Source organism: Kogia breviceps, chromosome 14, assembly GCF_026419965.1.
Source record: "Kogia breviceps isolate mKogBre1 chromosome 14, mKogBre1 haplotype 1, whole genome shotgun sequence".
Classification (NCBI taxonomy): Eukaryota; Metazoa; Chordata; class Mammalia; order Artiodactyla; family Physeteridae; genus Kogia; species Kogia breviceps.
This window is the reverse complement of record NC_081323.1, coordinates 78,804,470-78,821,386: the sequence shown is the minus strand read 5'-3', so window position 1 is coordinate 78,821,386 and position 16,917 is coordinate 78,804,470. Positions and strand designations below refer to the sequence as shown.

The 16,917-nt window shown below is 38.4% G+C and overlaps 1 protein-coding gene across 4 annotated transcripts in view; it reads left to right on the top strand.

Moving 5' to 3' along the window:
- Window positions 1-16,917, top strand: part of AUTS2 (activator of transcription and developmental regulator AUTS2) — a 1,125,017-nt gene that overhangs the window by 485,280 nt on the left and 622,820 nt on the right. For all 4 annotated transcript variants that reach the window (XM_067012189.1, XM_059038420.2, XM_067012190.1 and 1 more), the window contains exon 3: window positions 14,640-14,741. In XM_067012189.1, the coding sequence (XP_066868290.1) occupies window positions 14,640-14,741 (102 nt within the window). The remainder of the gene's footprint in view (window positions 1-14,639; window positions 14,742-16,917) is intronic.

The window sequence follows — 16,917 nt, the reverse complement described above, 5'->3', positions numbered from 1 at the left end:
AGGATGAAGATTTATTAAACTAACTGCAATTATATGCTACTTTTCACTTTATAATCCTATACCTGACTATCTGAAATATCTTAAATTACATATGATCACTGTTTCAAGAACAAAATCAGCAATAGTACTTTTTGAAGGATGAGGAATCTAAAGGCTTATATGATTACAGAGGCCATAAGTTAACTAGTACACATGCCACTTTTCATATTACCACTCAGCCTTTGAGGCTCTCCTTATCGGCAAATCCTAGACTAGATTTTTATGACCCAGTCACACTCTTTGTTAACAGCTCCAAAGGCCATTTCGTGGAAGATTTTAAAGACTGACTTACATGTTTCAGGCCTTAAAAGATTATGCATATTGATTGATTAAATAAATATTTATAGAACATCTAATAAATTCTAGGCAGATGTAATAGTAATAAACTCTAGGCAGACGTAATAGTGAACAAAACAGGTAAAAATCCTGGTACTCATGTACCTTTTTTCTTTTTGGCTGTGTTGGGTCTTCATTGCTGCACACAGACTTTCTCTAGTTGCGGCGAGTGGGGACTACTGTTCGTTGCGGTGCGCTGGCTTCTCATTGTTATGGCTTCTCTTTGTTGCGCAGTACGGGCTTTAGGCGTGCGGGCTTCAGTCGTTGTGGCACACAGGCTTAGTTGCTCTGCGGTATGTGGGATCTTCCCGGACCAGGGCTCGAACCCGTGTCCCCTTTGTTGGCAGGCAGATTCTTAACCACTGCACCACCAGGGAAGTCCCTCATGTACCTTATAAACTACTTGCAGTGTGGTTGGGGTGGGAAATGAGTTTGGAGGAGACAGAAGACAAATAAAATAGGTAAACATTAGCAGGTGTTAAGTAGAGGCAGGGTTACAACCGTAAATAGGATGATCTGGGAAGTCCTCACTGAGAAAGTGATGTTTAAATAAAGATCTGAGGAAGGGCAGTTGTGAGCCATGTGCCTTTGGGGGCTAAACATTTCGCATAGAGAGTACAGCAAGTGCAAAGACCCTGAGGTGGGAGCCGGCCTGGCTTATTTGAGGACCAGTGACTAGGCCAGTAAAACTGTTGGAGAGTGAGCAAGACAGAGAGTAGTAGAAAAAGAGGTCAAGAGAAACAATGGGGGAAACAGACAGAGTGGGGGCTACTTTGTAGGCCATTATAATGACCTTTGTCATTACTCTTACTTTTTTATAGGAGCACTCTCGCTCCTGGGAAAGATACATGGAAATAGCAAAGGCACAAGCAGGAGATCAGATAGGAAGGTATTGTTTTCATCCAGGTAAGTGAAGATGGTAGCTTTGAGCAATGTGGTAACCGTAGAGGGAAAGATTTTGGCCTAGGCAATTGGAAAGGTGAAGTTGCTGTTAACAATAATCGGGAAACGTTGAGAAAATTACTTTAGTCATTATAAGTTTGAGATGCCTGTTACACATCTAAGTGAAATTGGAAGATGCAGCTGGATTCAGGAGACTAGAATTTTGGGAAGACATTGAGGCAAATTAGGCATCATCAGCACATAGGTAGTATTTAAAAACATGACACTGGGGCTTCCCTGGTGGTGCCGTGGTTGAGAGTCCGCCTGCCGATGCAGGGGACGCGGGTTCGTGCCCCGGTCCGGGAAGATCCCACGTGCCGCGGAGCGGCTGGGCCCGTGAGCCATGGCCGCTGCGCCTGCGCGTCCGGAGCCTGTGCTCCGCAACAGGAGAGACCATAGCAGTGAGAGGCCCGCGTACCGCAAAAAAATAAAAAATAAATTAAAAAAATAAAAACATGACGCTGGATGAGATCATCAAGGGTACTGAGTAATGAGAGAAAAAAAGAAGAGGTCCAAGGACTGAACCCTGGGGAACCTAATGTTAAGAAGTGTTATGAGTGGCCAGAGAAGTAGGAGGCAAAGCAGGAGTAAAAGCAAAGTGCTTTGAGGATGATCAGTTTTGTCGGATGCAACTGTTAGATAGATCAATAAGATGGGGACTGACAGTGACCACTAGGTTTAGCATTGGTAGGTAATTGATGACTGGTACTGCCTTTAAATCCAGCCAGGACAGACTTTTGCCCTCTGCCCTGCCCTGGCCCTCCTTAAGCCCTGCCCCTTTCCAGAATAGAAGAGTTCAAAGGGCCACCACCCCACAGTCCACTTGGAGCCCACCACTCCCCTTCTGCACCATGCTTACTAGGTATCTGGAACTCCCGAATTCATAGCCCAAATACCCTCAATGTGGCTTTCCCAGTTTATTTCCTAGGTCTGTCTGCCTGAGAGAGGACTGCACTAGAGCCACGCATATGCCGAGGCTTGAATTGGGGGCACTGCTAGTGGGAGTTGGGTAAAGTGGGCAGTGTGGATGGAGCCTGGAGACTGGGCTGGGATATTACCCCATGTGCAGGTGAGGCTTCTTGAGATGTAGGACACAGAGCTATAGACGGGAAAAGAAAAATACTAAGCCAGGGGCTGGTTCTTCTGCACTTGACATTCTGTCAAGAAACTTCAAGGAATACAGAATTCTAAAGTAAGACCTGACCTTCAGAGTCATCACAAACATTCATGTAAGCAAGGTCAGAGGATAAGACATATTTTATTTAACACTATATTAGCTCTGTTGATGACTTTTAACTACTTAGACGTACAGTTTTTGGGTCTCTTACCCCTGACATCTGCGAATGCTTCTGATAGCCTTTTTGTTGAGCTGCACAGGAGCAATGTCATGGCCTATGGGGACAAATGCCTCATTGGATTGGGTTAAACAGAGAATGGGACGAGAAGAATTAGAGATACTGAATAAAATGTTTTCAAGAATTTTTTGTAAAGGGATCTTGAAAAGGTAGCTGGCTTTCTTTGTTTTGTCTTGATTCATTGTCTTTTCTTCTAAGGTGGGAAAAATAATAACCAGGATGTTTGTACTCTAAAGAAAAGACCTACATTAGTTTTCTGGGGCTACCTTAACAAAATGCCACAGACTGGGTGGCCTAAACAACAGAAATTAATTTTCTCACATTTCTGGAGACTAGATGTCCAAGATGAAGGTATTGGCAGGTTTTCTTTCTTCTAGGGCCTCTCTTCTTCCCTTGTAGATGGCTGTCTTCTCACTGTGTCCTCACATGGCCTTTTCTCTGTGCATGTGTATATCTGATGTCTCTCCCTATGTCTCAATCTCCTCTTCTGATAAGGACATCAGTCAGATTGGATTAGAGCCCACCCTAATGGCCTCATTTCAAATTAATTACATTTTTAAAGTCCCTATCTCCAAATACAGTCACATTCTGAAGTAATGGAAGTTAGGGTTTCAATATATGAATTTTGGGTGGACACAATTTAGTCTAAAACAGGGATCTCAAATATTCTAGAACATATATATGTGGGACCCATCCCACCTTTGAAAAATGTTCGTGGCTTCTCAAAAGAGTTGACTGTAGTGTTTCCCAAACAAGTTCATTTCTGTCCTCCTTAAAGTAATGTAGTCTAGTATGAAGTAGTCAGTAATTGGTGATGTTTAATGGTATGCAGGTTGCTAAGTGATATGAACCGAATTATGCCTCCCTGCCCCCCTAACCCAATTCAAATTCATATGTTTAAGCCCTAATCCCCAGTGTATTTGGAGTAAGGAAGTAATTAAGGTTAAATGAGGTCATAAGAGTAGGGTCCTGATAGGATTAATGTTCTTTATAAGCAGAGTCATTAGAAAGATAGCTCTCTTTCTCCCCTCAATATGAGGGCACAGAGAGACGGTGGCTGTCTACAAGCCAGGAAGAGAGCTCTCACCAGAAACTGACTGTGCTGGAACCTTGAGCTTACATTTCTAGCCTCCAGAACTATGAGAAAATTTCTATTGTTTAAGCCACCAGTCTATGGTATTTTGTTATGGCAGCCTGAGTCAACTAAGACATTAAGATACACATGGACATCAATGTCAAAACAAACAAACAAACAAAGAAAAACAACAATCAAAAACTGGGCAGAAGATCTAAATAGACATTTCTCCAGGGAAGACATACAGATGGCCAACAGACAGATGAAAAGCTACTCAACATTACTACTTATTAGAGACATGCAAATCAAAACTACCATGAGGTATCTATCACCTCACACCAGTCAGAATGTCCTTCATCAAAAAGTCTACAAATAAGGGTTTCCCTGGTGGCACAGTGGTTAAGAATCTGCCTGCCAGTGCAGGAGACACAGGATTGAGCCCTGATCCGGGAAGATCCCACATGCCGTGGAGCAGCTAAGCCTGTGCGCCACAACAACTGAAGCCTGCATGCCCTAGAGCCCATGCTCTGCAACAGGAGAAGCCATCACAATGAGAAAAGCCTGTGCACCACAATGAAGAGTAGCCCCCGCTTGCTGAAACTAGAGAAAACCTGCACACAGAAATGAAGGCCCAGTGCAGCCAAAATTAAATTAAATTAATAAATAAACAAATGAATTTATTAAAAAGAAGAGTCTACAAATAGTAAATTCTGGATAGGGTGTGGAGAAAAGGGAACTCGTCCTACAGTGTTGGTGGGAATGTAAATTGGTACAGCCACTATGGAGAACAGTATGGAGGCTCCTTAAAAATGAAAAACAGAACTACCATATGATGCAGCAATCCCACTCCTGGACATATATCTGGAAAAGATGAAAACTCTAATTCGAAAAGGTAACATGCACCCTAGTGTTCATAGCGGCACTATTTACAACAGCCAAGACATGGAAGCAACCTTAGTGTCCGTTGACAGAAGAAGGGATAAAGAAGACGTGTTATATATATGCAATGGAATATTACTCAGCCATTAAAAAAGAATGAAATAATACTATTTGCAGCAACATGGATGGACCTAGAGATTATCATACTAAGTGAAGTCAGTCAGACAAAGATGAATATCATATGATATCACTTATATGTGGAATCTTTAAAAAAAGATACAAATGAATTTATTTACAAAACAAAAATAGACTCACAGACATAGAAAATAATCTTGTGGTTACCAAAGGGGAAGGGGACAGGGGGAGGGATAAATTAGTTTTGGATTCACAGAAAAAAAATTTTTTTAAGTTCTATATACTTTAAAAGAAATATACAAACAATAATTCCTTAATATCACCAATACCTAGTCAATGTACATATTTCTGAGTTTGTCTCATCACTTTTTAAATAACTTTGGTCAAATTAGGTTTAAAATGAGATCTGTACATGGCAATTGGTTGAGATGTCTTATATGTCTTGTTATCTCCTTCCTACTCTTATTCTATATTTCCTTTGCAGTTTATTCATTGAGGTTATCAGGTGATTTCTGGATGTTGCTGATTGTATCCCCTGGTGTTTGGTTTAACATGTGCTCTTATCCTTTATATTTCCTGTACGCTTGTAGTATAATCTGTGGTGACCCAGATTCAGGTTATATTTTGGGAGTTGGTGGTGGTGGTGTGTTCTCTATTAGGTGGGATGTATTATCTTATTTTCTCTCTTTTTAGGATAGTAGCCATTGATGCTTGGTTCTTTGCTTAATTTTATCCTTTTCGGGAGGTCCTCCAAAGGTAATCAATAAGGTATTTGTTGGTTGGTATTCTTTTAATATAATTGTATGCTTCCGTATTTAAACACGTTGATGTGTCTCAGTTCATTGTGTTATTATGCTGTTAATACTCAAATTGTCCCGTCTTTGGTTAGTGGGAGCCCCTTAAATTTGGCTCTCAAGTCCCTTTGACAATGTCTTTCTAGGATGACAAGATATGACAGACTCATCTTACATATTTGCCTCCTCAGGCTTCAGTTGGTTATTTTCATAGTAGAATGGGAAAAACAAAAGTCAGAAAACATTTTATGCTTGAGGGTAATGGTTATTTTAAAGAATGCAAGGCTGTTTAAAACACTGTTCGAAAACATCTTTTGTTATAGAAAAATATAAAAAGTAAGCTTTGTGTATTTGTTTATCCTTGCTAACCAAATGATACTGTCTCAGAATCTCTTTTTAATAATCAAAATCTCATTATCAGAAGGCTAGAAACTATACCAAAGCTGTCAAACATCCCTTCATCAAATTATTTTTGCATTGCATACATTTATTATGTGTGGATTTCTGAACCTATATGAAAACAGATTTATCTTTCAGTCCACAGTCATACGGAATGGCAAACAAACACGCTTTTCTCTTTAATCTCATTCTTGTGTATTCTTTTCCCCCTTGTAGTTTAGACTTCTTTTTTGGTAGGAAGTGGAAAGTCAGGTATGTTATCATGCCTTTTGTCAACATAATTCAACCTGGAAATAGTACCCAAGTTGTAGATCGAGATTTTAGTTATATATGAGCACTGCTTTTTACACTTTGATTCCCTTCCCTTCACGTTACTCAGTTATGAAGAGATAGTATCATAATAACCTCTTGGCTGAATCATAGAGTAGAGCTATGATTCTCTGGATAAGCTGTAGAACATTATTAAGTTTTACTGTCTGGGTTGAGTTTGTCTATTGGAAGGATATCAAAGTTGGTCAGGTTGCCCTTAATTGCTTTTTGTTTGTGTTTGAGACTATGTAGTTAGATTGAGCTTAGCTTATTTCCTGCTCTTTATTTGATTAACTTTTCAGTGTTTTCTATTGCTGTGAAGTCCACTGAACCCCTTTAAATTTGAATAATAAATGTGATTGGTGAGTGCAGGTGCTTCAATAGTTTCTATATTTCAGGCTAATAACAAACACAATCTTCAAGGTATTATCATGGAATACCTTAAATATTTGGGGGGGAACATCAGTGACACAGACAAATGACACTCCAAAATCCAGGCATATCCAAGAACCCTATCTTATTTTACATTAATACAACTTTCCTAATTTCATGGGAGTGATTTTATGATACATGGATTAAGAAGGAATTTCTCCTTTTCTTGTCTTTGTAAACCTATTGTGCAGGCAGGATTCCAAGATGGCACTCAAGATACTTGACCCCTGTTTACTCCCATGATTAGATTTTTATATGGACAGTTGACTTTAAGAAAGGGAGTTGTGTTCTGTTGCTTCATTAGCCTGATTTAATCAGGTAAGTGTTCAACTAGGGAACCTCTCTCTGGAGTAAAAGATTAAACTGATGGGACCTCTTATTTTTTAAAATAAACTGCTTTATTAAAATATTCGTTATATATAATAAAGTTTATTCATTATCAGTCTACAGTTTAATATTTTTTAATATATTTATAGAGTTGTACAACCATCACAATATTCCAATTTTATAACTTTGCCGTCACCTCAAAAATTTCCCTTGTGCCCACTTGCAAATTGGCGGATTCTTACATTCTTGTGCAAAATTCTGTTAGAATTTGGTGGATTTTTTTTTTTTTTCAATGTGTCTCCTGCCATTGTTGGGTGCAGCGTTTTGTATACATCAATTAGATGCTTTTTTAAAAAAAAATAATCAATTTATTTTTGGCTGCATTGGGTCTTCATTGCTGCGCCGGCTTTCTCTAGTTGCGATGAGTGGGGGTACTCTTCGTTGTGGTGCGCGGGCTTCTCATTGCGGTGGCTTGTCTTGTTGCGGAGCATGGGCTCTAGGCGCGTGGGCTTCAGTAGTTGTGGCACGCGGGCTCAGTACTTGTGGCTTGCAGGCTCTAGAGCGCAGCCTCAGTAGTTGTGGCGCACAGGCTTAGTGGCATGTGGGATCTTCCTGGACCAGGGCTCGAACCCGTGTCCCCCGCATTGGCAGGCGGATTCTTAACCACTGCGCCACCAGGGAGGTCCCTGGTGGACTATTTTTAAATTTATTGTTAAATTGAGTTTGTTGCATTTCATCAGAATTTTGCAGCTTTTTTTAATTAAGAAGATCATCCTATAATTCTCTTTTTGTTATTATCAGATTTGGGCACAGATTTGCTTTACATATTTTTTTTTCATGCTCTAGATCAAATTTTGTTAAAATTTTTTAAAAATTAAAGTTAGTATAATTTTCATCAGTACCACCATAGAATAATGTTTATTATTATAATTTAGAATGTGTTCATTATCACATTTTTGTAATGATAATCATATTATATTATTTTCACATTATATATTGTATTATCACATTATTATTATGTAATTATATCACATATCTATTTTCTGGTTTTGTTTTTTATCTCTTTTTATTCTAGATATATAAGAAGTATGTCTCTTTTATATTTGTGGGTTTTACTCCCAATTTTACTCTAATTTGTTAATTGTACAATATTTTAATTTCCAATTCATTATGTAGTTTTCATTTTTAGAATCTCCTCCCTCTAATATTCCCTGTAGTTGATTTTTTTGTTGTACTACTTTTTTGTTCTCTATAATTAGGCTATTTATTTCTGTTACTTCCAATTTAATAGAAAATACATGAGTTAATCTCTAAGCACAGAATTTACAGATCTTGTAAAATGTTTTACTAACATGTTTATAATTTTCATTTTCGTAATTTTTAGATGGTGTGTTTGTCATTTTCTCTCTGACTCAATTCTAACTGTGCAGAGAATTTTTAAAAATATCCTAAAAATTTTCTTTTAAAGTCTCTAGGTGATATGGATATTCAGCTTAAAATGTCATTAATTTTTACCATCAAGAAGGCTGTTCATGTAGTTTCTAAATTTTGAAAGTTTGATATTCTTGTACCCTACTACACCTTTAGTCTGTGATAATGTCCCATGGATGCTCTAGAAGATGTGGTCTATATAAGTTACCAAATTTACTATGTATTGCCTGAGTCAAACTGAGTTCTTTAACCACAGGTCCCTTTCTATTGTTTTGTTTTCTTACTGTCTGTTAGGTAGCATGCTAAATTTTCCCAACTCCTGTTGATTTCCTTTATTACTTAAGATATTTTTTAGTTAATATATTGGGATATCAAGGTTTATATCTTAATACTTTAGTATAAAGAACAGAAGTGTAAAAGGTAAAGATTATACCTTTTATCACTATAAAATGATTATCTTTGACATGTGACTTCAGCCATTTATTTATAATATTTTGTCTTTTTTCTCTTTTAAAATTTAGGAGTGCTTTATAACTAAAAAATACATTTTTGTTTGTTTTACCCAATACAAACTAGATATCCTTGCCTTTTTTAAAAAAATGGGAGCTTAATCCATGTATATTATTGTTATTATAACCAATATACTTAGCCATATGCCTGCTCTCTTGCTAGTTCCCTTATTTTTTCTCCATTTCTCTATTGATTATGTTTTAATTCTTTTACATTCAATAGTAACTTAGAAAACAGATGTTTTTAATATCTAAATTTAGTGACTAACTTTAAGATTACCAAATCCTTAAAATTCTTTTTCTAACTATTAAAAACAATAACAATATAACTTCTGATTCTATGATCCCAGAGAAATTTCACAGAAATTCCTTGCACTACCCTAGTTTCCAGAATTTAATTTTTATCTTTCTGTCACAACTTGTTATTATACATTTAAACGTACAGTATTTATTTCTTAAGAAAACGTTTTTTGTATGCAACTTTGTAATTTTGCTTATAGTGCTTATTTCCCACTAGCTCGTTTTGATGTGTCCAGCCTTTTCATTAAGTTACTTACTTTGGTTCTGCGTCTCTCCTCTGAAATACCTTTTAAAGCCTAAGAAATAAAACAGTACAAATGCCACTCAATCTATGAAACTTTCTCCACTTGGGAACAGTTTTATATGGAAACAATAAAACAACACTTTTATGAGGTTAAATACCTACTGCTTTGATGTTAGTGAAGGTATATTATAAAATTTCATTGAATAAAAGAAGATTTGGTGCTTATTGGCACCTTTAAGAAACATCATATAGGGTTCATTTAGATCCCTAAAGGAAAACTCAGCAGTCCGAGATAAGATTTATGCTGCTTTGAGGAACCAAAACTGTGGTGAGAGATTACTTTCGGGTGCTCTTCTGCATTGCAGTTCATAATTCACGTCACTCCTCTAGAGTTCTAGGCATAGGTATCTCCTCCACATACTTCATCCTTTTGTGAGTTTTGTTTGAAGAGTTAATGACACCTTCTGAACATCTGGCATCTTGTTGGGACTCTCCAGACTCAAGCTGAAAAGAGTGGCATAGCCTGACTAACAAATCTTAGCAGATGCGTACAGAGTTGCTCCACCTTACTTCCCTCAGTCCAGGATGATGGGACTTTGTTACATGTTCATCAGCCATGATAAAACCATGGGTCGTTATTTTCCTAATTAGCCATCAATAACAGTTAACTCTAATGACAATGCAGTCTCAGAGTTTGGAAAATATATTGTTGACAATGAAATCTAATGAAAACAAGATGGCCTCTTATATTTTATAAAAGGTGATAATCTTACTGATAGAATTACTGCCACTCAGGCCAGATGCTAGCTTCCCTTAACTTTGTTTTGTTCTAGTTCCGATTCCTAAACTATATAATATCCTAATGGGTAGAAACGTCTGGAACTGGAGAGTGAATTATAGTAATTTTTTTTTTTTTTTTTTTTTTTTTTTTTGCGGTATGCGGGCCTCTCACTGTTGTGGCCTCTCCCGTCCGTTGCGGAGCACAGGCTCCGGACGCACAGGCTCAGCGGCCATGGCTCACGGGCTTAGTTGCTCCGCGGCATGTGGGATCTTCCCGGACCAGGGCACGAACCCGTGTCTCCTGCATCGGCAGGCGGATTCTCAACCACTGCGCCACCAGGGAAGCCCTATAGTAATTTTTAAATAAGCGAGGTCCTGAAATATCTAAAGGCGATAGTAAAAAATTTCATTGCATCATTTATAGCAAAAACTTTCTTATAACAGACGCCATGGATGCTGGGATAAATCAATGCAAGCAGATTGATTTTTCTTAGGTCTTTAAATGTTTAAGCCAGCACCTGGCCTTTGTAATGTCTCTGGTTGTAGGTAATAGCTGGGAATTTCGGGGGAAGGATTACAGCTTCTGAGTTAGTTATGCTACCCCAATGATCCATTGGATGTGCTTGAAAATGCCAGTCTTAAATGTATTCATGGGATTCGGAAGGAATACTTCTTTGCCTGATATCTTGTGGTTTAGCTTTAGTACTTACTGTAGTCATTCTATTTCTTTGAAATATTGAGCTGTCTGACAGCTTAAAATCCTAAGTTTCCTTTAAACTTGAGCCTGGCTTTGGAGGAGAAAAGGGGTGATGTGGGGGTGGATTTTATGTAAGGCTCTCCAAAGAGAATTCGCTGAAGTGCTTTTGCTGGCAGGACACAGGGAAGGCTAGTAAGCTGCTTCCTCTCAGTTTTTCTTGGGGTTTCGCCCTTAGCCCAGAACAACATTTAGTCAGATAACTTACATCAGGGCCACAGGGGTCTCTTGCTGGGCCTTGTTGAAGTCATCATTTTCCTTCCATGAGGAAACATGGAAAAGACCCAAATGCAAAGTCCAGATTTTGTTAAGCCTCTTGAACATTAGGAAAAGTCTTGATGCTCTTATACCCTTAATTCCCACCTGTATGTTTATTTCTCATCTAAGTTGGAGGACTTAGTTTTTATAAACATCTCTTTTTTTAATGATTTTTCTTTTTTTTTAATTAAAATTTTTTTTTAAATTTTTTTGGCTGTGTTAGGTCTTTGTTGTTGCGCACAGGCTTTCTCTAGTTGCAGCAAGCGGGGGCTACTCTTCGTTGCAGTGCGCGGGGCTTATTACGGCGGCTTCTCTTGTTGCGGAACGTGGGCTCTAGGGCACGCGGGCTTCAGTAGTTGTGGCTCGCAGGCTCTAGAGCACAGGCTCAGTAGTTGTGGCACGCGGGCTCTAGAGAGCAGGCTCAGTAATTGTGACGCACGGGCTTAGTTGCTCCGCGGCATGTAGGATCTTCCCGGACCAGGGCTCGAACCTGTTTCCCCTGCATTGGCAGGCAGATTCATAACCACTGCACCACCAGGGAAGTCCCTATAAACATCTCTTGATCAAATGTTACCTAATAAGATTTCTTTCTTTGTGAATGTGGTTAGTTACCACAGATGTATTGAAAAAATATTTTGTGGAGAATACTAGTCTACCACTGAATCATTATTTCCAGGTTAAATGTAAACATTTAAACAAGCACTAAGAATTAAAATGAAGAGAGCAGTAGGCAGTGGAGACATGGGGTTAGCCCTAGATCTCTTGCCTAATTCTGAGCACATTTCCTCTGCACATTTTTTCATCCATACATTGGAGTTAGCTTTACCTGCCTCTACTTACCTCAGAGATCCAGTGAGATAAAGAGTTCTGACGTTGCTTATGAATTACAGGGCCAACTCCACATACAGATTTTATCATCAGTATAAATAGATTTAACGTAGACCTTTTAAAACTTGAAAATATATCATAATTATCAATGAAGAGTGAGATGCTTGCTAGAATTTGAAGGCATATGTCAAAAAACAAATATCCAGAGAAAGAGTTCTTCAAAGACCATAGTGGAAGAGACAATATCTGAGCTTTAAAAAAGTCTTGACCTGAAAAGTACAGAGAAAGTGAGAGTGAGCATTCCAGATTAAGAAAATCTAGTGTGAGGAAATATAGGGCAGGAATGGGTGTGACATGTTCAGGAAATTGAGAGGAAGTGATGTTCATTTTAGATTAAATTCCCCTTTATTACAAGTGTAAAGATGAAAACTTGAAGAGAATGACAATATTCTGAACTTTTATTCCATAGTAATAAGAAAAGGCTCATATAGCTTGCATCTGAATTAATTTAGAATTAGCAGGTTTAGCAGTAACTTAGGAGGAAACTAAGTACTTAAGGGCTCAGAAGGATACAAAGTAAAATTAGCATCATTTTTCTTGGTTCCATTAGAGAAGACTTCCTGGAGTATGGGATTTTAGAAGAGAGTGGTAAAAGTGGATTTGTAGAAAGGTTGAAATCGAAAAACAATGCCCTCTATATAGGGGGGATTTGGCAATAGCTGATTAGATGGTATGACCAAAAGTCAGGTTTGAACTGCAGTCTTTAAAGAGGCACATTAAAGGTACAAGGAATGCTGATTTGGATTCATTCTCCATTCACCTTGGTTCATCTTCCCCCATGGTCCCAGAGTCATGAAAACCTGCAGGCGAAACGTTTGCTTCCTGTTACCTGTTCTGCTGTCTGAAGTTCCCTGCTACCCAGAAATATGGGGCTAGTGTTTTGCTTGAGACTTTCCATGCTCTGATCCATGCCCCTCTCTCTCCTGTTTCTTCCTATTTCCTCCCAAAAGGAGCTCTCTATTTCAGATAAGACTCCTGATCATTTCCTAGCATGTTGCTTTCCCCACCTTTTCTTTCTAACTTTCTCCCATCAAGAATATCTTTTCCTCCCCTTTCAGCCATATGAGCTCAAACTGCTTTTAAAATCCAAGGCTTCAGACATCACCTTTCCTTCTAACATCACTGACTCATTTTTTGGTTATCATTTAGGATGTGTGTATTTCCTTGTGTTGCTGTATTTGTTTGTCTTGCGCTTTCTCTTGCTATATTGAGAACATTGTAAAGGTGCTATGTGTTGTAACTTACATCACATTGCTTGGGTTCTCTGCAAATGTGGTTGGTGATGACATTATAGATTAATGGTCCATATGAATTTGACTCATAGTCTTGTATAGACTAATGGTTTGCTGTTGTGTTTTGTGTGTTTGTTCATTGTGGATGGAAAATCAGATCTGGCTAAATGTGTACAACATCCTGAACGTGAAAATCAGAGCCAAGTAAATGTGTAGAAACTGCTAAAATGTAAGCTTTGCGTAAGAGCAGAGACTTTTTAATTTGGTTAAGCACTGTATCTCTATCTCTTACCATCAGGCTCAAATGTGGTACTTAATACATATTTGTTGAATGGATGCTGGTTTAATTTACTTAAGCTGTAGGTCTTAATTTGATATTTTAATATATCTTTAGAATATTGTCTCAAAAAACAGGGTCATTGTCTCCCTAGTGCATAAAGGATAATATACAGAATCTCATCATTTTCTCTGAGGAGAAGAGAACCTTGCTTTATGTTCTGTTTTGTCATTTCTATTTTTTTTTAATTTATTTTTTTGGCTGCGTTGAGTCTTCATTGCTGCATGCGGGATATCTCTAGTTGCAGCGAGTGGGGGCTACTCTTCGTTGCGTTGCGCAGGCTTCTCATTGCGGTGACTTCTCTTGTTGCGGAGCATGGGCTCTAGGCCCATGGGCTCAGTAGTTGTGGTTCGTGGGCTCTAGAGCGCAGGCTCAGTAGTTGTGGTGCATGTGCTTAGTTGCTCCACAGCATGTGGGATCTTCCCAGACCAGGGATGGAACCTGTGTCCCCTGTGTTGGCAGGGGGAATCTTAACCACTGTGCCATCAAGGAAGTCCCTGTTGTTTCTTTCTTTCTTTTTTTTTTTTTTTTTCCCCAGAAGAGGACAGAGGAAATAATATGGGAAATCATATTTGGTATAACCTAGATTGGAAAAATCTCAGGAAAGATTACCCTCCAAGATTTATGTTAAACTTTTCAAGTGTTTATTGAAGGGCTGCTGAGGTCTTTTATCTACATTGCTTTATGGTAAATGTTGTACTTATCCTACCCTCCATGTTTCTTTCTATGGCAGCTTACCTGGTACTATTCAGAAGCTGAGAAAAATGCTAAAGATCAGGACCTTAAATTGTTCACTTTTGACGAGGCTTAAAGAATAGGGGTGAAGGAGCAGTTGTGTGAGATCACTGACACTTTTCTTTTTTTCTCTTTTCTTCTGCCTTCAGCTCAAGCCAGGGCAGAACAGCTGCAGGGACAGTGACAGTGAAAGTGCCAGTGGAGAATCCAAGGGCTTCCACAGGAGCAGCTCTCGGGAAAGGCTCAGCGATGTAAGTTAAAAAAAAAAAAAAAAAACTAAACAAAACCACCAGGTCACACATCCCTTGGGTCCGATTTCAATTTTCCAACACTCTCATCCCTTCACATCACTTTGTAAATATCCAAGCATTATTACACTTCATCCTTTCTTGGCATATAAATATTTGAGCATTGCTTTGTAGTGTCATTCTGTTTTCTGGTTTGACCTAATATGTGTTTTAACAAATTATGAGGTTGGTGGGAGTATTTGTCAGCTTAGAAACAGTAGATTACAAAAGGAAGCGATAACACTTTTAATATCAGTGTTACAAATGAAAGAAGTAGTCTGGCAGCGCTACAACTGGGAGATAACATATTTAACTATAGGCTTTTTGTCATTTCTTCATGCATGAGCTTGGTTAACAACCTTTTTTTTTTTTTTTTTTTTCTTAATTCCTGCTGGAAGGGATGACTTACCAGCCACTTAAAGAGAAGGAATTAAATTTCCTGACTAATGTCTGGAGGAAAAACCCTCATGAGCACACACCATACCTCTTAAGGGAGTCTGTAGCCTTCTAGACCTGGCTCTAACCACTCTCCAGCCTCCTGTGCACCAGGCTGAGAACCATCTGGCCCTCTTTGGGCCCTCTTGCATTCTTCCCTAATGTGTCATATAACAGTATTCTTGACCCATCTTTGCACCTGAGGGCAACATTTTAAAACTTTCTTTTAAAATAGAACAAGTAGGGAGCAATTTTTATTAGTGATAACCGAGAAAGGAACATTAACATATTGAGACAGTACTCTTTTTTTTCCCCAATTTTTTGGGTTTATTTGCAAAAGAATTTATTATTAGGGGAAGAAAATAATTCCACTGTTGATAAAAAAATAATTTGAATAGCCATTGAAGAACATTCTCAGAAATAACACCATTTCCCCTTTTGTGGTTAGCATACTCAATTTGGGAAATTTTGTTTTTCTCTTCCCTTCCATTCTCTTCTCTTCTCTTCTTTTCCCCTCTCCCTCTCTCCTCCTTGCCATCCTTCCTCCCTCCCTCCCTTCCTTCTTCCCAGCTATAGATTACCCTTCAGTCACCACAGGTGGTGACTTCAGGATTCTAAGCATCTTTCTTTTTTTCTTTTTAAATTGAGTTATAATTAATATACAGGATTACATTAGTTTCAGGTGTACAACATAGTGATTCAGTATTTTTATACATTGTGAAATGATGACTGCTGTGGTCTTCATCCATCACCATATGAATTTGTTATGGTGTCATTGACTATCTTCCCTATCTGCACATTACATCCTTGTGATGTATTTGTCTTATACCTGGAAGTCTGTTCCTCTTAATTCCCTTCACTGATCTTGTCTGCCCAGCACCTCCCCACAGCCACCTCCCTCCTCTTTGGCAACCACTGGTTTGTTCTCCATATCTATGAGTCTGTTTCTGTTCTGTTTTGTTTGTTCATTTGTTTTGTTTTGTAGATTTCACATATAAGTGAAATCATATGGTACTCATTTTTCTCTGCCTCACTTATTTCATTTACATGACACCCTCCCGTCCATTCATGTTGCTGCCAATGACAAGAATTCATTCTTTTCTATAGCTGAGTAATCTTCCATTGTGTGTGTGTGTGTCTGTGTATCACATCTTCTTTATCCATTTATCTGTTGATGAACATTTAGGTTGCTTCCATATCTTAGCTGTTGTATAGTGCTGCAATGAACGTTAGGGGTACATAGATGTTTTTGAATTAGTGTTTTTGTTTTCTTTGGATAAATACCCAGAAGGAGAGTTGCTGGATCATATGGTAGTTCTATTTTTAGTTTTTTGAGGGATCTCCATACTGTTTTCCGTAGCAGCTGCACAAATTTACATTCCCACCAGTAGTGCACAGTGCTTCCCTTTTCTCCACATTCTCACCAACACTTATTTCTTGTCTTTTTGAGATAGCCATTCTGACAAGTATGAGGTGGTATCTCATTGTGGTTTTGATTTACATGTCCCTGATGATCAGTGATGTTAAGCATCTTTCATGTGCCTGTTGACCATCTGTATGTCTTCTTTGGAAAATGTCTATTTAGGTCCTCTGCCTAGTTTTTAATCAGGTTGTTAATTGTTTCGATATTGAGTTATATGAGTTCTTTATACATTTTGGATACCGATCCCTTATCAGATACATCATTTGCAAATATCTTCTCCCA